This window comes from Giraffa tippelskirchi, chromosome 7, assembly GCF_054371585.1.
Source record: "Giraffa tippelskirchi isolate mGirTip1 chromosome 7, T2T-mGirTip1v1.2.pri, whole genome shotgun sequence".
Classification (NCBI taxonomy): Eukaryota; Metazoa; Chordata; class Mammalia; order Artiodactyla; family Giraffidae; genus Giraffa; species Giraffa tippelskirchi.
In genome coordinates, this window is record NC_137281.1 from 66,050,854 (window position 1) to 66,070,620 (window position 19,767).

At 56.0% G+C, this 19,767-nt stretch overlaps 3 protein-coding genes and 1 long non-coding RNA gene across 4 annotated transcripts in view; 1 reads left to right on the plus strand and 3 right to left on the minus strand.

Annotated features, from left to right (window-relative positions):
• Positions 1–19,767, plus strand: part of LOC145514117 (uncharacterized) — a 144,921-nt gene that overhangs the window by 83,950 nt on the left and 41,204 nt on the right. Inside the window, exons 7-9 of the long non-coding RNA XR_014059836.1 lie at positions 178–289; positions 7,815–7,926; positions 15,451–15,562. This is a non-coding gene — a long non-coding RNA (uncharacterized LOC145514117). The remainder of the gene's footprint in view (positions 1–177; positions 290–7,814; positions 7,927–15,450; positions 15,563–19,767) is intronic.
• Positions 2,320–7,390, minus strand: LOC145514082 (uncharacterized). The gene is made up of 3 exons (XM_081511163.1): positions 3,941–7,390; positions 3,229–3,541; positions 2,320–2,978 (listed from the first exon to the last, which is right to left on the minus strand). The coding sequence occupies exons 1-3, from the start codon at positions 4,175–4,177 to the stop codon at positions 2,350–2,352; spliced, it is 1,179 nt and encodes a 392-aa protein (XP_081367289.1). The 5' UTR covers positions 4,178–7,390; the 3' UTR covers positions 2,320–2,349.
• Positions 9,965–11,747, minus strand: LOC145514109 (uncharacterized). Its single transcript, XM_081511201.1, has 3 exons — positions 11,578–11,747; positions 10,866–11,178; positions 9,965–10,615 (listed from the first exon to the last, which is right to left on the minus strand). Exons 1-3 carry the CDS (start codon positions 11,710–11,712, stop codon positions 9,987–9,989), a joined length of 1,077 nt encoding a protein of 358 aa, XP_081367327.1. The 5' UTR covers positions 11,713–11,747; the 3' UTR covers positions 9,965–9,986.
• LOC145514104 (uncharacterized) lies at positions 17,593–19,383 on the minus strand. The gene is made up of 3 exons (XM_081511193.1): positions 19,214–19,383; positions 18,502–18,814; positions 17,593–18,251 (listed from the first exon to the last, which is right to left on the minus strand). The coding sequence occupies exons 1-3, from the start codon at positions 19,346–19,348 to the stop codon at positions 17,623–17,625; spliced, it is 1,077 nt and encodes a 358-aa protein (XP_081367319.1). The 5' UTR covers positions 19,349–19,383; the 3' UTR covers positions 17,593–17,622.

Consider the following 19,767-nt stretch of genomic DNA (forward strand, 5'->3'; position numbering starts at 1 on the left):
ACTGGGGCAGTGCCCAATCGGGGCCCAGGGCCGGGCCTCACGTTGGAAGCCAGGGGAAGACGAGCTCTCGTCCTGCTGGGGTAGGGGAAGGGGTGGGGCCGGGGGAGGTCAGGCTCCAGCAGTGGGAGGGGCTTGAGGTCCGCCTGCTGCAGTTGGTGACCTTCCTGCTCCCCTCAGGGCAGAGCCGCCGGCCTGAGAATGAGGGCGCTGCTGAGCCCAGGGGCTGGGATGGCCCGTTGCTGCTGTGGTCCCAGAGCTCCACCCGAGACCTGAGGGAGGCCGTCTGCCCGTGAGTCCTCTCCCGCTTGTCTGTCAGCTTGTTTGAAGCATGCTGGGTTTTCTGCCCAGCTGGCTAAGGGGAGTCCCTGGAAATGCAAGGGTGTGGGTTTTGGCAGACTTCAGGGAAGACATGCCAGATGAGCCTGGGAGACTCCAGCTTAATCTGGATTCAGGAGATATCTCTTCGGGCCAGCTAGTAATTGTAGGATAAGCCTAATGAGTCTTCACAGGATGAAGAGAGTAACGTGCCAAGGTAGCAATCGATGTCCTCCTTCGAGAGGATGAAGCTGGTGCTCAGAGAAGGGGGGAACTTGGCCACAGCAAGGAGGTGTGCACCCAGACAGAACCCCCAGATCCGGCCATTTGAGCTCAGGGAGTCCACTGGTGTGGCTTGTCCCTGTGGCAGGGGCCGAGGCACGCAGCCCACCCTGATTCCTGCGGGGGCCTGACTTGGGAAGTGCCATCTGGTAGCTTTGAGACTCACCAAACCAAATTGCACTGGAGAGAGGAAGGACACCTTCCTTCATCCACCCCCCACCCCCGCCGGATTCCCACATACCCTGACCCCTTTCTCTGGATTTCGGAGCCATTTCCAGAGTCCCGCTCATATGACCTCATTCGAAGTGCACTGTGGACGAGCTGCCATCTGCAGCTGCTACCACAGCAGCTAAGGGCTTTAGCTCCCAAGTACCTCCCTTCCTTTGGAACTTGGGGGCCCTCTACTCCCCACTTGCACACCACAGACCTTTGCTGAGGATTGTGGGGACCCTCACTCAGTTTGCAGCACGTTGTAGCCATCCCTGTCCTCTCAATACCTCCCTTGCAACTCAGCTTGTGAGCTCCTTTGGAGCAGCGTGGCCCACCTGGCTGCAACGGAAGAGACACAGCTGACAGGGAAACAACAGCTTAGATCTGACAGCCGGAAAGCTCTGTCAAAAGGGACCTCCCTCTTCACACCGTAGAGGCTGTAGGAGCCACCAGGGTTTGGGAACCAGTGCTGGGGCCAAAATGACTCCACAGCTGTTTTCCTTCCTGGGGAGGGTTCTGGCTCCAGTGGGAATGGCTCAAGTCTCCTAAGGTTCTGAAAGCCCACTGTGTGCAGATTCACGGTACACAGAGAGGAGAAGGTGGAGTCCTGCCCTGGAGGTGGGCACAGCTCACGGATGAGCCAGGCAGGCAGGCAGGCAGGCAGGGCATGAGAACACCTGAGCTGCCTTCATGAGTGAATGGTGTGGGGGCAGAGGAAGAGAAGCCGGTCTGCTCCCTCATGTGGTGCCCAGGGCAGGTTGTCCCCAGAGGAAACCCTTACGACAGTGAGGACTATCACTGCTGTTTCCCAAGGGGTTCCGTCGGTGCGTGTCTTCCCCGGAGCGGTCAGGCCGTCTCTAAAGTACACTGGCCATGGGCATTGCCTCTCCTTGGAACTTCCCATGTGTTTCTCTTTTTTATGGAACAGTGATTTTTTAGAGGGGTTCTGGGCCACAAGGTTGTTGGGTCATTTTCTAGCCTTCTGTCGTGAAGAACGCTTTCCTGGGCGTTGGGGTGGTTTGTTGTTCCAGCTCCCTTTCTTGGCTTCTTTTGGGAGCTGGTGCAACAAGAGGAGCTCAGCCTCTGCCTTCTGGCTGAGATGTCACCCTTCAAACAGCAATGCCTGCCTGGAGATAATGATGGCATTTGCCAAAAGGGCTTCGTTTGGCACATGATATCTTGAAAGGACGTACACCGTCCTTTCAGCTATCAAAGGCTAGTTCAAATGACATACAAATGAGAACTCTCCAATGGAGTCTTACAGTAGGTGGAGAGTCCGAAAAAAACTCCTTCAGTCATTTCACTCAGAGTCATTGATTGGGGACACCAAGAATATAGGAAGGAATGCAGAAAGAAAAGATGAAATTGTGTTCAGGATCGGGGGGAGGGATGAACAGGGCGTGCTTGCCTTGAATCCAGGCTTTGTTGGGGGGTGGGGCATAAAGATCGAACGGGTCTGAAACTACAAAGTGGGATGGTAACACAGTATCACCAGAGTTACACAACAGTGTTCCCAAATTGCAACAATGATGAAAAAGTTTACTAATCCCAACTTAACCAAGAGAAATACAGGAAACCATACACAAAATAAAACATCACCAGAAAGGTGGAAACAAACCAAATGCAAAGCAGTTCAGGGGAAAGGAACTCCATGTCCCCTGGGGGCAGACCGAGTTGCCGGCGTCCACGGTGAGCAGACAGGGATGGAGGCTGCAGAGCCGACCGCTCCCCTGGACGTGGTGTTTCCGTCAAGGGCTCTGGGTCTCTGCCCAGAGCGGGGGCTCGTTCTTCCTGCAGGGGCGAGTGAGTCATTGTCGGCGTCTGGGTGTTGCGCGGGAGCCAGGGCAGGCTCTCCCTGCCGAGGCGGTGACTCCTCCTCTGCCTCGGGTTCTCCTGCCAAAGCCCGAGCAGGTACAGGTGCACGTGGAGGTGGAGGTTCTGGCTGAGGGGGTGGGACGTCAGTGCCTGGGGCTGGGGGCCCTGCAGGCACGGAGATCCGATCTGCCCGGTGTGCTGGCCAGTACCCAGCTGGCCTGGTGTCTCTGCGAGGGCAAGTCTCGGTTCTCCATCTGGCCTCGGTGGATCCCTGGGTCCTGCACCTGGAGCCACCACCTCTGTAGGGACAGGTCTGGGAAGTAGAGCCTGGTTCCAGTTGGAGGCCAGTGCTAGAGCTGGGGGAGAAGCAAAGTTTGCCCACAGGCCAGCCTTGGCATGTGCGTATCCCGGGACAGAAAGCTTCCAAGAGATTCCCAAAGAGTACCCAGGGTCGGATGTCTTTTGGGACTGAAGTGTGCAAGATGGGGGTGGGGGTGTGAGGCCAGCGCTTGCTGCAGGCCCAGCAGCATCTTTCGGGGACTCGTCCGTGTGTAGCTCAGCACCCCCTCCCCACACACTCCCGTGCACCAGCCCCAGCGTCCTCACCTCTGTGCTCTGGCGTGCTGGGCTCCAGGTCCTCCTGCTGCCTCAGAGGCCGGGGTTCTCGGGACTCTGGGTCGGAGCCGGGTGTGCTGAGCTCCGTGGCAGCCTCAGACTGGCCCGCCGGGTGTATCCTGGGCGGCGTCTCGGCAGCAGGCCTTCCCCGCCTCCGCTTCGCCCCCGGTGGGGCTGATGCCTCCGTGGGCACGCTCACCTGGAGCCTGCACTGGGCCTCACGGGCGGGGGGGTGGTGCTCCGACCCCTCCCTCCGGGAGGTGGACGGGGTGTCCCCGTCCTCGGCCTCATCACGTGGGAAGCTCTGCAACGACAGTGACCGTCAGCCAGCCGTGCTGGGAGTTTTCCGAGCTGGGCCTGGCCAGTGGAGCCGCTGCTTCTGCCTGCTCGAACTTCTCTTCCCAGAAGGGTCAGAGACGTGTGTCTGCTCAGATCCCCACCCGGGAGGAAAGAGACCCACCTGAGGGTGTGAGGTCAGCCTGGGCGGCCGGCGCTGCCCGCACTCTCCCCATCCCACCCAGCCTGCTCTCCCCTGGGGTGTGGACACAACTTGTCCGCAGGCTTCTGACCCCACATCCGCCTGGGCTTCCTTGAGGGAGACACACCCCGAGAAACCCGCATCCACACACACAGGCAAAGGACCCGGTGTTTCCGGGTGGCATGGGAGAGGTGGCCTGGCCCCGCCTGGGGCTCCCCGTGTTACCTTTCTGTTTCTCCGGGCAAAGGGCCAGAGGCCTCTCGGGGGTGCCCTGAGCCAACGTCGACAGGGTGCCCACGCACACTGCCTGTGAGCTCTCCTGAGGCCCCGGCCTCTGGGCAGGGGCAAACAGCAGAACATCCCGGCAGCAAGTGATCTGGCTGGGGGCTCCTCTCCGCTCTGGAGGCCTGGATACCCGGGTTGCGGGTTCTGTTGGGTTCTGTTGCCGGCAGGTGACATCATTTCCTGGGGTTCGTGCTGAGGTCCCTTCCCCAAAACTTCGCAAGGGAATCTCTGGGTTTCTGACTGCTCGACCACCCCCCTTAGGCCATGTGCAGGCACAGTGACAGCCACACAGCCCAGCCCACAGCCCTGGGGAGGCCTGGGTGCAGCCAGGGCCTGAGCTCCGAGGACCCCGCTGCTCTCAGACCAGGCTCCTTCTTCTCGTAAGTGGTGTGGCCCTGGACAAGCATATGCCCCTCAGGGTTTCCCCGGTCTCTCCATCTGCAGAGTGGGGGTCATTCTCCCATCTGTTTCCTAGGTCTGTCGGCCTACGAGCAGCTCCATGCCTTTCCACCTGGGGCTGATATCACGTGGAGCTTGTGCGCTGAGACTTCAGAAAGAAAGACTCCATCCAGGGCTGACACAGCACAGAATGGGGCAGAACGAGGCCTGGATGCGCCGTGGTACCCAGGAAAAGGCACTCCCCCTCCTGACTGTTTGGAGACCCCGCATGCAAGTTGGAGGACCGAAAGGAAGACTCGAAGGTCTCCCTCTCTGATAGAAAAGAGTAGCCAACTTTCTGGTCCTCTGTTTCCATTGAGATTCTGTTCAAGTGTCCCAGCTCGGCTTCTGCGGGTGGCTGAGCTTCTAATGGCTCCCTGCGTTCTTGTCTTTTCCTCTCCAAACCTTCCGTCCGTTTCCCCCTTCTGGGGTGGATGGGCGCTGTCATTGCTTCTACCTTCGAGACAGATTGATGAAAAGTCTGGACCATCGACTCCTTTCCTCTCTTTGGTTCCGTGTCTCTCTCTGGCTGTGTCCCTCTCTTTTCCTTTCTCGATTCAGTCTGTGTCTTCCTCTTTCTCTCTCGTGTGTGGATGGATGGATGCTAGGAATGCACATGTATATGATTAGATGAGGGTTATGTTTTAGGGATAGGTTAGAGGGAGAGAAAGGCTTTAGGTCGGAGTTGGTCATGGGGGAAGGGTCAAGGGTGGTGGTGGTGTTTCTTGGAATCTGAGTGCTGTGCATTCTTCGTCTCTTTCCATATGAACCCCTTCTCAGATACACCACTTGCAAGGAGTCTCTCATGTTCCGTTTCCTATCTTTTGCATTTGTGAATGCTTAGCTTCTCTGTTGTGAAGAGGTTCCATTGGATGGAAACCCATTGGTGTACTTGGTTTCCCTCTTTCCCTTACTTGAAGAGACCCATTTCTACCTCCGCCCAGCAAATGGCAAGGAGACTCTGATGTTAAGGAGCCTTTGACCTACGCTTCTTTCTAGCTATCTCATGACATCAGTCTTTAGGGTGAGGTTTTTCCCCGATATTGAGGTGGTGTGAGATCAAAACCAATAGCGTTCTTCAGATGTAGCTGTCTGGTTTTCCCATGGACATTGATTGAAGAGGCTTTCTTGTTCCCATTTGGATATTCTCCCCTTCTGTGTCAGAGATGAGTTGACCTTGGATGCCGGGGTTTGTTTCTGGACCCTCAACTTTATTCCATCGATCTGGATCTGTGTGTGTTGTTGTATTCCCAATAGCATACTGTCCTGCTGCTGCCGCTGCGGCTAAGTCACTTCAGTCGTGTCTGACTCTGCGCGACCCCATGGCCTGCAGCCTACCAGGCTCCTCCGTCCAGGGCATTTTCCAGGCAAGAGTACTGGAGTGGGTCGCCATCGCCTTCTCCGATACTCTCCTGAGGATCCTAGTTTGGTCGTCTAATTTCCTTTCACACAACCTTGGACGTCCGTATCGGGGCTTTTTCGTCGGATTGTATTGACAATTTAGGCTCTTTTCTGTTTCCGTAACCCCTTTTGCAATTCTTTGTTCGGTGCGAACATGCATTGGCATTTTGGGAGGAATAGCATCGAAGCTGTGGATTGCCTTGTGGGGCTGTGACATCATTTTCCCAATAGGAATTCTTTCAAGCCCTGAGCACAGCTTCTCTTTCCAGTGATTGGTGTGGGCTTGATCTTCTTTCTTCCATCTCTCGCCGTTTTGTGAGAACAGGTCCTTCCTTCCCTTCTGGGTTAGATGGACTCGTGGGTATCACTTCAGTGAATGGCATTGTCAGTGGGGGTGATAATTCCCTTCTCATTGGAAGACTTTGCTGTGAGTATTAGAAGTGCAAGTGATTTCTCTTCCCCTTCCTCCCTGTCCATCTCTCAGAGCCACCGGGAAACAGAGGCCTCATCCAGGGTCACACAGGCCTGAGGGAGTGCAACCAGACTGTTGTTTCTTCAGGCCCTCAGTGCTGGACATCATCCGGGATACTCTGTGTGTGTCTTCCTCAGTCTGGCGTCCCTTCAGACCTTTCCCTAGTTTTCACAGGCTTGTTGTGTTGGTGTTCTTTGTCTGTTTGGAGACACGTCCTTGAGAAGCTTTGTGTTTCCACTCATTCGTCTCGCGATGTATGACCTGTCTTTTGCTTTTGTAATGAGGTCTTTCCCACGGTAGATATCTTTGATTTTGCAAAGTCCACTGTATTCTCTGGGTTGTTTTGTGGACTGCCTTTTAGTTTTGTGTGTGAAGACTCAAAGCACGTGTCCGGTTTCTGCTCATTGTTCTTCTAGATTTGTGACAAGTTTTCATGGAAACTTTGTCTAGGGATAACTGGAAGTGAACTCGGTGTAAGGTGTCAAGTCTCCATCTCCATTCATGTCATGCCCTGCAGTTTCCAATTCCCTGTTCCTGAGTGGTTTTGGAGACCTTGTGGGAAGTTTGGTTGCATCGGAGTTTGCATTTCCACCTTGAGTAGATTCACACTGTTCTGCCCTCAGGGACACTGTCAAGGGGGAGTGAGGAGCAGCCTGCACTTGCAGCAGTGACCACACGGTGGGGCGAGTGCTGCTGTCCCCTCTGGGAGCCCCAGGCCACAGGCATCCCAGTGAGGAGCCAGCTCTGTGCTCAGCTGAAAGGAGTTATTCTCTCAGGAGCCTCTGAGCCCTTGCCTTTGGATCACCCAGGGTGGGCATTTACTGTGACAGAAAAAAATTGCCCTGAATTCCATGGACGGAAGAGCCTGGCTGTGTAGAGTTCGTGAGTTGCCGTGAATCAGACACAACTGAGGACACAAAAACTCAATAGACTAAAACACTTTTTGGGGTTGGGGGGAGTGAAAGGGGGTGATGTGGGGTTTTTTGTCTTATATAATAGCCAAGGGAAATCTAGTTTAAACCTAAATTCACATAGATGGGAAAGGTATAGCTCTCCGTCACCCTATTAAAAAAAAAAAAAAAAAAGACTTAACTTTTCTGAAAGTTTATTTAGTAGCTTCCTTGAGCAGTTCATTGTGAAGCATTTTTTTTTTTTCTGTGACATTGGCCTCATTAAAAAGTACGGTTTGCGTTTACTGGATAATTTTGTTCATTGGTTTGTTAGGGAATCTTGGTAATATTTGAGTTTCCTGGGGAGCATGGTCACATGACCTGGCCCTGGCCAATCGGTGCGTTCCACCTCCCTGGCCACTGTGATTGGCTCCGGACTGGGGCAGTGCCCAATCGGGGCCCAGGGCCGGGCCTCACGTTGGAAGCCAGGGGAAGACGAGCTCTCGTCCTGCTGGGGTAGGGGAAGGGGTGGGGCCGGGGGAGGTCAGGCTCCAGCAGTGGGAGGGGCTTGAGGTCCGCCTGCTGCAGTTGGTGACCTTCCTGCTCCCCTCAGGGCAGAGCCGCCGGCCTGAGAATGAGGGCGCTGCTGAGCCCAGGGGCTGGGATGGCCCGTTGCTGCTGTGGTCCCAGAGCTCCACCCGAGACCTGAGGGAGGCCGTCTGCCCGTGAGTCCTCTCCCGCTTGTCTGTCAGCTTGTTTGAAGCATGCTGGGTTTTCTGCCCAGCTGGCTAAGGGGAGTCCCTGGAAATGCAAGGGTGTGGGTTTTGGCAGACTTCAGGGAAGACATGCCAGATGAGCCTGGGAGACTCCAGCTTAATCTGGATTCAGGAGATATCTCTTCGGGCCAGCTAGTAATTGTAGGATAAGCCTAATGAGTCTTCACAGGATGAAGAGAGTAACGTGCCAAGGTAGCAATCGATGTCCTCCTTCGAGAGGATGAAGCTGGTGCTCAGAGAAGGGGGGAACTTGGCCACAGCAAGGAGGTGTGCACCCAGACAGAACCCCCAGATCCGGCCATTTGAGCTCAGGGAGTCCACTGGTGTGGCTTGTCCCTGTGGCAGGGGCCGAGGCACGCAGCCCACCCTGATTCCTGCGGGGGCCTGACTTGGGAAGTGCCATCTGGTAGCTTTGAGACTCACCAAACCAAATTGCACTGGAGAGAGGAAGGACACCTTCCTTCATCCACCCCCCACCCCCGCCGGATTCCCACATACCCTGACCCCTTTCTCTGGATTTCGGAGCCATTTCCAGAGTCCCGCTCATATGACCTCATTCGAAGTGCACTGTGGACGAGCTGCCATCTGCAGCTGCTACCACAGCAGCTAAGGGCTTTAGCTCCCAAGTACCTCCCTTCCTTTGGAACTTGGGGGCCCTCTACTCCCCACTTGCACACCACAGACCTTTGCTGAGGATTGTGGGGACCCTCACTCAGTTTGCAGCACGTTGTAGCCATCCCTGTCCTCTCAATACCTCCCTTGCAACTCAGCTTGTGAGCTCCTTTGGAGCAGCGTGGCCCACCTGGCTGCAACGGAAGAGACACAGCTGACAGGGAAACAACAGCTTAGATCTGACAGCCGGAAAGCTCTGTCAAAAGGGACCTCCCTCTTCACACCGTAGAGGCTGTAGGAGCCACCAGGGTTTGGGAACCAGTGCTGGGGCCAAAATGACTCCACAGCTGTTTTCCTTCCTGGGGAGGGTTCTGGCTCCAGTGGGAATGGCTCAAGTCTCCTAAGGTTCTGAAAGCCCACTGTGTGCAGATTCACGGTACACAGAGAGGAGAAGGTGGAGTCCTGCCCTGGAGGTGGGCACAGCTCACGGATGAGCCAGGCAGGCAGGCAGGCAGGCAGGGCATGAGAACACCTGAGCTGCCTTCATGAGTGAATGGTGTGGGGGCAGAGGAAGAGAAGCCGGTCTGCTCCCTCATGTGGTGCCCAGGGCAGGTTGTCCCCAGAGGAAACCCTTACGACAGTGAGGACTATCACTGCTGTTTCCCAAGGGGTTCCGTCGGTGCGTGTCTTCCCCGGAGCGGTCAGGCCGTCTCTAAAGTACACTGGCCATGGGCATTGCCTCTCCTTGGAACTTCCCATGTGTTTCTCTTTTTTATGGAACAGTGATTTTTTAGAGGGGTTCTGGGCCACAAGGTTGTTGGGTCATTTTCTAGCCTTCTGTCGTGAAGAACGCTTTCCTGGGCGTTGGGGTGGTTTGTTGTTCCAGCTCCCTTTCTTGGCTTCTTTTGGGAGCTGGTGCAACAAGAGGAGCTCAGCCTCTGCCTTCTGGCTGAGATGTCACCCTTCAAACAGCAATGCCTGCCTGGAGATAATGATGGCATTTGCCAAAAGGGCTTCGTTTGGCACATGATATCTTGAAAGGACGTACACCGTCCTTTCAGCTATCAAAGGCTAGTTCAAATGACATACAAATGAGAACTCTCCAATGGAGTCTTACAGTAGGTGGAGAGTCCGAAAAAAACTCCTTCAGTCATTTCACTCAGAGTCATTGATTGGGGACACCAAGAATATAGGAAGGAATGCAGAAAGAAAAGATGAAATTGTGTTCAGGATCGGGGGGAGGGATGAACAGGGCGTGCTTGCCTTGAATCCAGGCTTTGTTGGGGGGTGGGGCATAAAGATCGAACGGGTCTGAAACTACAAAGTGGGATGGTAACACAGTATCACCAGAGTTACACAACAGTGTTCCCAAATTGCAACAATGATGAAAAAGTTTACTAATCCCAACTTAACCAAGAGAAATACAGGAAACCATACACAAAATAAAACATCACCAGAAAGGTGGAAACAAACCAAATGCAAAGCAGTTCAGGGGAAAGGAACTCCATGTCCCCTGGGGGCAGACCGAGTTGCCGGCGTCCACGGTGAGCAGACAGGGATGGAGGCTGCAGAGCCGACCGCTCCCCTGGACGTGGTGTTTCCGTCAAGGGCTCTGGGTCTCTGCCCAGAGCGGGGGCTCGTTCTTCCTGCAGGGGCGAGTGAGTCATTGTCGGCGTCTGGGTGTTGCGCGGGAGCCAGGGCAGGCTCTCCCTGCCGAGGCGGTGACTCCTCCTCTGCCTCGGGTTCTCCTGCCAAAGCCCGAGCAGGTACAGGTGCACGTGGAGGTGGAGGTTCTGGCTGAGGGGGTGGGACGTCAGTGCCTGGGGCTGGGGGCCCTGCAGGCACGGAGATCCGATCTGCCCGGTGTGCTGGCCAGTACCCAGCTGGCCTGGTGTCTCTGCGAGGGCAAGTCTCGGTTCTCCATCTGGCCTCGGTGGATCCCTGGGTCCTGCACCTGGAGCCACCACCTCTGTAGGGACAGGTCTGGGAAGTAGAGCCTGGTTCCAGTTGGAGGCCAGTGCTAGAGCTGGGGGAGAAGCAAAGTTTGCCCACAGGCCAGCCTTGGCATGTGCGTATCCCGGGACAGAAAGCTTCCAAGAGATTCCCAAAGAGTACCCAGGGTCGGATGTCTTTTGGGACTGAAGTGTGCAAGATGGGGGTGGGGGTGTGAGGCCAGCGCTTGCTGCAGGCCCAGCAGCATCTTTCGGGGACTCGTCCGTGTGTAGCTCAGCACCCCCTCCCCACACACTCCCGTGCACCAGCCCCAGCGTCCTCACCTCTGTGCTCTGGCGTGCTGGGCTCCAGGTCCTCCTGCTGCCTCAGAGGCCGGGGTTCTCGGGACTCTGGGTCGGAGCCGGGTGTGCTGAGCTCCGTGGCAGCCTCAGACTGGCCCGCCGGGTGTATCCTGGGCGGCGTCTCGGCAGCAGGCCTTCCCCGCCTCCGCTTCGCCCCCGGTGGGGCTGATGCCTCCGTGGGCACGCTCACCTGGAGCCTGCACTGGGCCTCACGGGCGGGGGGGTGGTGCTCCGACCCCTCCCTCCGGGAGGTGGACGGGGTGTCCCCGTCCTCGGCCTCATCACGTGGGAAGCTCTGCAACGACAGTGACCGTCAGCCAGCCGTGCTGGGAGTTTTCCGAGCTGGGCCTGGCCAGTGGAGCCGCTGCTTCTGCCTGCTCGAACTTCTCTTCCCAGAAGGGTCAGAGACGTGTGTCTGCTCAGATCCCCACCCGGGAGGAAAGAGACCCACCTGAGGGTGTGAGGTCAGCCTGGGCGGCCGGCGCTGCCCGCACTCTCCCCATCCCACCCAGCCTGCTCTCCCCTGGGGTGTGGACACAACTTGTCCGCAGGCTTCTGACCCCACATCCGCCTGGGCTTCCTTGAGGGAGACACACCCCGAGAAACCCGCATCCACACACACAGGCAAAGGACCCGGTGTTTCCGGGTGGCATGGGAGAGGTGGCCTGGCCCCGCCTGGGGCTCCCCGTGTTACCTTTCTGTTTCTCCGGGCAAAGGGCCAGAGGCCTCTCGGGGGTGCCCTGAGCCAACGTCGACAGGGTGCCCACGCACACTGCCTGTGAGCTCTCCTGAGGCCCCGGCCTCTGGGCAGGGGCAAACAGCAGAACATCCTGGCAGCAAGTGATCTGGCTGGGGGCTCCTCTCCGCTCTGGAGGCCTGGATACCCGGGTTGCGGGTTCTGTTGGGTTCTGTTGCCGGCAGGTGACATCATTTCCTGGGGTTCGTGCTGAGGTCCCTTCCCCAAAACTTCGCAAGGGAATCTCTGGGTTTCTGACTGCTCGACCACCCCCCTTAGGCCATGTGCAGGCACAGTGACAGCCACACAGCCCAGCCCACAGCCCTGGGGAGGCCTGGGTGCAGCCAGGGCCTGAGCTCCGAGGACCCCGCTGCTCTCAGACCAGGCTCCTTCTTCTCGTAAGTGGTGTGGCCCTGGACAAGCATATGCCCCTCAGGGTTTCCCCGGTCTCTCCATCTGCAGAGTGGGGGTCATTCTCCCATCTGTTTCCTAGGTCTGTCGGCCTACGAGCAGCTCCATGCCTTTCCACCTGGGGCTGATATCACGTGGAGCTTGTGCGCTGAGACTTCAGAAAGAAAGACTCCATCCAGGGCTGACACAGCACAGAATGGGGCAGAACGAGGCCTGGATGCGCCGTGGTACCCAGGAAAAGGCACTCCCCCTCCTGACTGTTTTGAGACCCCGCATGCAAGTTGGAGGACCGAAAGGAAGACTGGAAGGTCTCCCTCTCTGATAGAAAAGAGTAGCCAACTTTCTGGTCCTCTGTTTCCATTGAGATTCTGTTCAAGTGTCCCAGCTCGGCTTCTGCGGGTGGCTGAGCTTCTAATGGCTCCCTGCGTTCTTGTCTTTTCCTCTCCAAACCTTCCGTCCGTTTCCCCCTTCTGGGGTGGATGGGCGCTGTCATTGCTTCTACCTTTGAGACAGATTGATGAAAAGTCTGGACCATCGACTCCTTTCCTCTCTTTGGTTCCGTGTCTCTCTCTGGCTGTGTCCCTCTCTTTTCCTTTCTCGATTCAGTCTGTGTCTTCCTCTTTCTCTCTCGTGTGTGGATGGATGGATGCTAGGAATGCACATGTATATGATTAGATGAGGGTTATGTTTTAGGGATAGGTTAGAGGGAGAGAAAGGCTTTAGGTCGGAGTTGGTCATGGGGGAAGGGTCAAGGGTGGTGGTGGTGTTTCTTGGAATCTGAGTGCTGTGCATTCTTCGTCTCTTTCCATATGAACCCCTTCTCAGATACACCACTTGCAAGGAGTCTCTCATGTTCCGTTTCCTATCTTTTGCATTTGTGAATGCTTAGCTTCTCTGTTGTGAAGAGGTTCCATTGGATGGAAACCCATTGGTGTACTTGGTTTCCCTCTTTCCCTTACTTGAAGAGACCCATTTCTACCTCCGCCCAGCAAATGGCAAGGAGACTCTGATGTTAAGGAGCCTTTGACCTACGCTTCTTTCTAGCTATCTCATGACATCAGTCTTTAGGGTGAGGTTTTTCCCCGATATTGAGGTGGTGTGAGATCAAAACCAATAGCGTTCTTCAGATGTAGCTGTCTGGTTTTCCCATGGACATTGATTGAAGAGGCTTTCTTGTTCCCATTTGGATATTCTCCCCTTCTGTGTCAGAGATGAGTTGACCTTGGATGCCGGGGTTTGTTTCTGGACCCTCAACTTTATTCCATCGATCTGGATCTGTGTGTGTTGTTGTATTCCCAATAGCATACTGTCCTGCTGCTGCCGCTGCGGCTAAGTCACTTCAGTCGTGTCTGACTCTGCGCGACCCCATGGCCTGCAGCCTACCAGGCTCCTCCGTCCAGGGCATTTTCCAGGCAAGAGTACTGGAGTGGGTCGCCATCGCCTTCTCCGATACTCTCCTGAGGATCCTAGTTTGGTCGTCTAATTTCCTTTCACACAACCTTGGACGTCCGTATCGGGGCTTTTTCGTCGGATTGTATTGACAATTTAGGCTCTTTTCTGTTTCCGTAACCCCTTTTGCAATTCTTTGTTCGGTGCGAACATGCATTGGCATTTTGGGAGGAATAGCATCGAAGCTGTGGATTGCCTTGTGGGGCTGTGACATCATTTTCCCAATAGGAATTCTTTCAAGCCCTGAGCACAGCTTCTCTTTCCAGTGATTGGTGTGGGCTTGATCTTCTTTCTTCCATCTCTCGCCGTTTTGTGAGAACAGGTCCTTCCTTCCCTTCTGGGTTAGATGGACTCGTGGGTATCACTTCAGTGAATGGCATTGTCAGTGGGGGTGATAATTCCCTTCTCATTGGAAGACTTTGCTGTGAGTATTAGAAGTGCAAGTGATTTCTCTTCCCCTTCCTCCCTGTCCATCTCTCAGAGCCACCGGGAAACAGAGGCCTCATCCAGGGTCACACAGGCCTGAGGGAGTGCAACCAGACTGTTGTTTCTTCAGGCCCTCAGTGCTGGACATCATCCGGGATACTCTGTGTGTGTCTTCCTCAGTCTGGCGTCCCTTCAGACCTTTCCCTAGTTTTCACAGGCTTGTTGTGTTGGTGTTCTTTGTCTGTTTGGAGACACGTCCTTGAGAAGCTTTGTGTTTCCACTCATTCGTCTCGCGATGTATGACCTGTCTTTTGCTTTTGTAATGAGGTCTTTCCCACGGTAGATATCTTTGATTTTGCAAAGTCCACTGTATTCTCTGGGTTGTTTTGTGGACTGCCTTTTAGTTTTGTGTGTGAAGACTCAAAGCACGTGTCCGGTTTCTGCTCATTGTTCTTCTAGATTTGTGACAAGTTTTCATGGAAACTTTGTCTAGGGATAACTGGAAGTGAACTCGGTGTAAGGTGTCAAGTCTCCATCTCCATTCATGTCATGCCCTGCAGTTTCCAATTCCCTGTTCCTGAGTGGTTTTGGAGACCTTGTGGGAAGTTTGGTTGCATCGGAGTTTGCATTTCCACCTTGAGTAGATTCACACTGTTCTGCCCTCAGGGACACTGTCAAGGGGGAGTGAGGAGCAGCCTGCACTTGCAGCAGTGACCACACGGTGGGGCGAGTGCTGCTGTTCCCTCTGGGAGCCCCAGGCCACAGGCATCCCAGTGAGGAGCCAGCTCTGTGCTCAGCTGAAAGGAGTTAGTCTCTCAGGAGCCTCTGAGCCCTTGCCTTTGGATCACCCAGGGTGGGCATTTACTGTGACAGAAAAAAATTGCCCTGAATTCCATGGACGGAAGAGCCTGGCTGTGTAGAGTTCGTGAGTTGCCGTGAATCAGACACAACTGAGGACACAAAAACTCAATAGACTAAAACACTTTTTGGGGTTGGGGGGAGTGAAAGGGGGTGATGTGGGGTTTTTTGTCTTATATAATAGCCAAGGGAAATCTAGTTTAAACCTAAATTCACATAGATGGGAAAGGTATAGCTCTCCGTCACCCTATTAAAAAAAAAAAAAAAAAGACTTAACTTTTCTGAAAGTTTATTTAGTAGCTTCCTTGAGCAGTTCATTGTGAAGCATTTTTTTTTTTTCTGTGACATTGGCCTCATTAAAAAGTACGGTTTGCGTTTACTGGATAATTTTGTTCATTGGTTTGTTAGGGAATCTTGGTAATATTTGAGTTTCCTGGGGAGCATGGTCACATGACCTGGCCCTGGCCAATCGGTGCGTTCCACCTCCCTGGCCACTGTGATTGGCTCCGGACTGGGGCAGTGCCCAATCGGGGCCCAGGGCCGGGCCTCACGTTGGAAGCCAGGGGAAGACGAGCTCTCGTCCTGCTGGGGTAGGGGAAGGGGTGGGGCCGGGGGAGGTCAGGCTCCAGCAGTGGGAGGGGCTTGAGGTCCGCCTGCTGCAGTTGGTGACCTTCCTGCTCCCCTCAGGGCAGAGCCGCCGGCCTGAGAATGAGGGCGCTGCTGAGCCCAGGGGCTGGGATGGCCCGTTGCTGCTGTGGTCCCAGAGCTCCACCCGAGACCTGAGGGAGGCCGTCTGCCCGTGAGTCCTCTCCCGCTTGTCTGTCAGCTTGTTTGAAGCATGCTGGGTTTTCTGCCCAGCTGGCTAAGGGGAGTCCCTGGAAATGCAAGGGTGTGGGTTTTGGCAGACTTCAGGGAAGACATGCCAGATGAGCCTGGGAGACTCCAGCTTAATCTGGATTCAGGAGATATCTCTTCGGGCCAGCTAGTAATTGTAGGATAAGCCTAATGAGTCTTCACAGGATGAAGAGAGTAACGTGCCAAGGTAGCAATCGATGTCCTCCTTCGAGAGGATGAAGCTGGTGCTCAGAGAAGGGGGGAACTTGGCCACAGCAAGGAGGTGTGCACCCAGACAGAACCCCCAGATCCGGCCATTTGAGCTCAGGGAGTCCACTGGTGTGGCTTGTCCCTGTGGCAGGGGCCGAGGCACGCAGCCCACCCTGATTCCTGCGGGGGCCTGACTTGGGAAGTGCCATCTGGTAGCTTTGAGACTCACCAAACCAAATTGCACTGGAGAGAGGAAGGACACCTTCCTTCATCCACCCCCCACCCCCGCCGGATTCCCACATACCCTGACCCCTTTCTCTGGATTTCGGAGCCATTTCCAGAGTCCCGCTCATATGACCTCATTCGAAGTGCACTGTGGACGAGCTGCCATCTGCAGCTGCTACCACAGCAGCTAAGGGCTTTAGCTCCCAAGTACCTCCCTTCCTTTGGAACTTGGGGGCCCTCTACTCCCCACTTGCACACCACAGACCTTTGCTGAGGATTGTGGGGACCCTCACTCAGTTTGCAGCACGTTGTAGCCATCCCTGTCCTCTCAATACCTCCCTTGCAACTCAGCTTGTGAGCTCCTTTGGAGCAGCGTGGCCCACCTGGCTGCAACGGAAGAGACACAGCTGACAGGGAAACAACAGCTTAGATCTGACAGCCGGAAAGCTCTGTCAAAAGGGACCTCCCTCTTCACACCGTAGAGGCTGTAGGAGCCACCAGGGTTTGGGAACCAGTGCTGGGGCCAAAATGACTCCACAGCTGTTTTCCTTCCTGGGGAGGGTTCTGGCTCCAGTGGGAATGGCTCAAGTCTCCTAAGGTTCTGAAAGCCCACTGTGTGCAGATTCACGGTACACAGAGAGGAGAAGGTGGAGTCCTGCCCTGGAGGTGGGCACAGCTCACGGATGAGCCAGGCAGGCAGGCAGGCAGGCAGGGCATGAGAACACCTGAGCTGCCTTCATGAGTGAATGGTGTGGGGGCAGAGGAAGAGAAGCCGGTCTGCTCCCTCATGTGGTGCCCAGGGCAGGTTGTCCCCAGAGGAAACCCTTACGACAGTGAGGACTATCACTGCTGTTTCCCAAGGGGTTCCGTCGGTGCGTGTCTTCCCCGGAGCGGTCAGGCCGTCTCTAAAGTACACTGGCCATGGGCATTGCCTCTCCTTGGAACTTCCCATGTGTTTCTCTTTTTTATGGAACAGTGATTTTTTAGAGGGGTTCTGGGCCACAAGGTTGTTGGGTCATTTTCTAGCCTTCTGTCGTGAAGAACGCTTTCCTGGGCGTTGGGGTGGTTTGTTGTTCCAGCTCCCTTTCTTGGCTTCTTTTGGGAGCTGGTGCAACAAGAGGAGCTCAGCCTCTGCCTTCTGGCTGAGATGTCACCCTTCAAACAGCAATGCCTGCCTGGAGATAATGATGGCATTTGCCAAAAGGGCTTCGTTTGGCACATGATATCTTGAAAGGACGTACACCGTCCTTTCAGCTATCAAAGGCTAGTTCAAATGACATACAAATGAGAACTCTCCAATGGAGTCTTACAGTAGGTGGAGAGTCCGAAAAAAACTCCTTCAGTCATTTCACTCAGAGTCATTGATTGGGGACACCAAGAATATAGGAAGGAATGCAGAAAGAAAAGATGAAATTGTGTTCAGGATCGGGGGGAGGGATGAACAGGGCGTGCTTGCCTTGAATCCAGGCTTTGTTGGGGGGTGGGGCATAAAGATCGAACGGGTCTGAAACTACAAAGTGGGATGGTAACACAGTATCACCAGAGTTACACAACAGTGTTCCCAAATTGCAACAATGATGAAAAAGTTTACTAATCCCAACTTAACCAAGAGAAATACAGGAAACCATACACAAAATAAAACATCACCAGAAAGGTGGAAACAAACCAAATGCAAAGCAGTTCAGGGGAAAGGAACTCCATGTCCCCTGGGGGCAGACCGAGTTGCCGGCGTCCACGGTGAGCAGACAGGGATGGAGGCTGCAGAGCCGACCGCTCCCCTGGACGTGGTGTTTCCGTCAAGGGCTCTGGGTCTCTGCCCAGAGCGGGGGCTCGTTCTTCCTGCAGGGGCGAGTGAGTCATTGTCGGCGTCTGGGTGTTGCGCGGGAGCCAGGGCAGGCTCTCCCTGCCGAGGCGGTGACTCCTCCTCTGCCTCGGGTTCTCCTGCCAAAGCCCGAGCAGGTACAGGTGCACGTGGAGGTGGAGGTTCTGGCTGAGGGGGTGGGACGTCAGTGCCTGGGGCTGGGGGCCCTGCAGGCACGGAGATCCGATCTGCCCGGTGTGCTGGCCAGTACCCAGCTGGCCTGGTGTCTCTGCGAGGGCAAGTCTCGGTTCTCCATCTGGCCTCGGTGGATCCCTGGGTCCTGCACCTGGAGCCACCACCTCTGTAGGGACAGGTCTGGGAAGTAGAGCCTGGTTCCAGTTGGAGGCCAGTGCTAGAGCTGGGGGAGAAGCAAAGTTTGCCCACAGGCCAGCCTTGGCATGTGCGTATCCCGGGACAGAAAGCTTCCAAGAGATTCCCAAAGAGTACCCAGGGTCGGATGTCTTTTGGGACTGAAGTGTGCAAGATGGGGGTGGGGGTGTGAGGCCAGCGCTTGCTGCAGGCCCAGCAGCATCTTTCGGGGACTCGTCCGTGTGTAGCTCAGCACCCCCTCCCCACACACTCCCGTGCACCAGCCCCAGCGTCCTCACCTCTGTGCTCTGGCGTGCTGGGCTCCAGGTCCTCCTGCTGCCTCAGAGGCCGGGGTTCTCGGGACTCTGGGTCGGAGCCGGGTGTGCTGAGCTCCGTGGCAGCCTCAGACTGGCCCGCCGGGTGTATCCTGGGCGGCGTCTCGGCAGCAGGCCTTCCCCGCCTCCGCTTCGCCCCCGGTGGGGCTGATGCCTCCGTGGGCACGCTCACCTGGAGCCTGCACTGGGCCTCACGGGCGGGGGGGTGGTGCTCCGACCCCTCCCTCCGGGAGGTGGACGGGGTGTCCCCGTCCTCGGCCTCATCACGTGGGAAGCTCTGCAACGACAGTGACCGTCAGCCAGCCGTGCTGGGAGTTTTCCGAGCTGGGCCTGGCCAGTGGAGCCGCTGCTTCTGCCTGCTCGAACTTCTCTTCCCAGAAGGGTCAGAGACGTGTGTCTGCTCAGATCCCCACCCGGGAGGAAAGAGACCCACCTGAGGGTGTGAGGTCAGCCTGGGCGGCCGGCGCTGCCCGCACTCTCCCCATCCCACCCAGCCTGCTCTCCCCTGGGGTGTGGACACAACTTGTCCGCAGGCTTCTGACCCCACATCCGCCTGGGCTTCCTTGAGGGAGACACACCCCGAGAAACCCGCATCCACACACACAGGCAAAGGACCCGGTGTTTCCGGGTGGCATGGGAGAGGTGGCCTGGCCCCGCCTGGGGCTCCCCGTGTTACCTTTCTGTTTCTCCGGGCAAAGGGCCAGAGGCCTCTCGGGGGTGCCCTGAGCCAACGTCGACAGGGTGCCCACGCACACTGCCTGTGAGCTCTCCTGAGGCCCCGGCCTCTGGGCAGGGGCAAACAGCAGAACATCCCGGCAGCAAGTGATCTGGCTGGGGGCTCCTCTCCGCTCTGGAGGCCTGGATACCCGGGTTGCGGGTTCTGTTGGGTTCTGTTGCCGGCAGGTGACATCATTTCCTGGGGTTCGTGCTGAGGTCCCTTCCCCAAAACTTCGCAAGGGAATCTCTGGGTTTCTGACTGCTCGACCACCCCCCTTAGGCCATGTGCAGGCACAGTGACAGCCACACAGCCCAGCCCACAGCCCTGGGGAGGCCTGGGTGCAGCCAGGGCATGAGCTCCGAGGACCCCGCTGCTCTCAGACCAGGCTCCTTCTTCTCGTAAGTGGTGTGGCCCTGGACAAGCATATGCCCCTCAGGGTTTCCCCGGTCTCTCCATCTGCAGAGTGGGGGTCATTCTCCCATCTGTTTCCTAGGTCTGTCGGCCTACGAGCA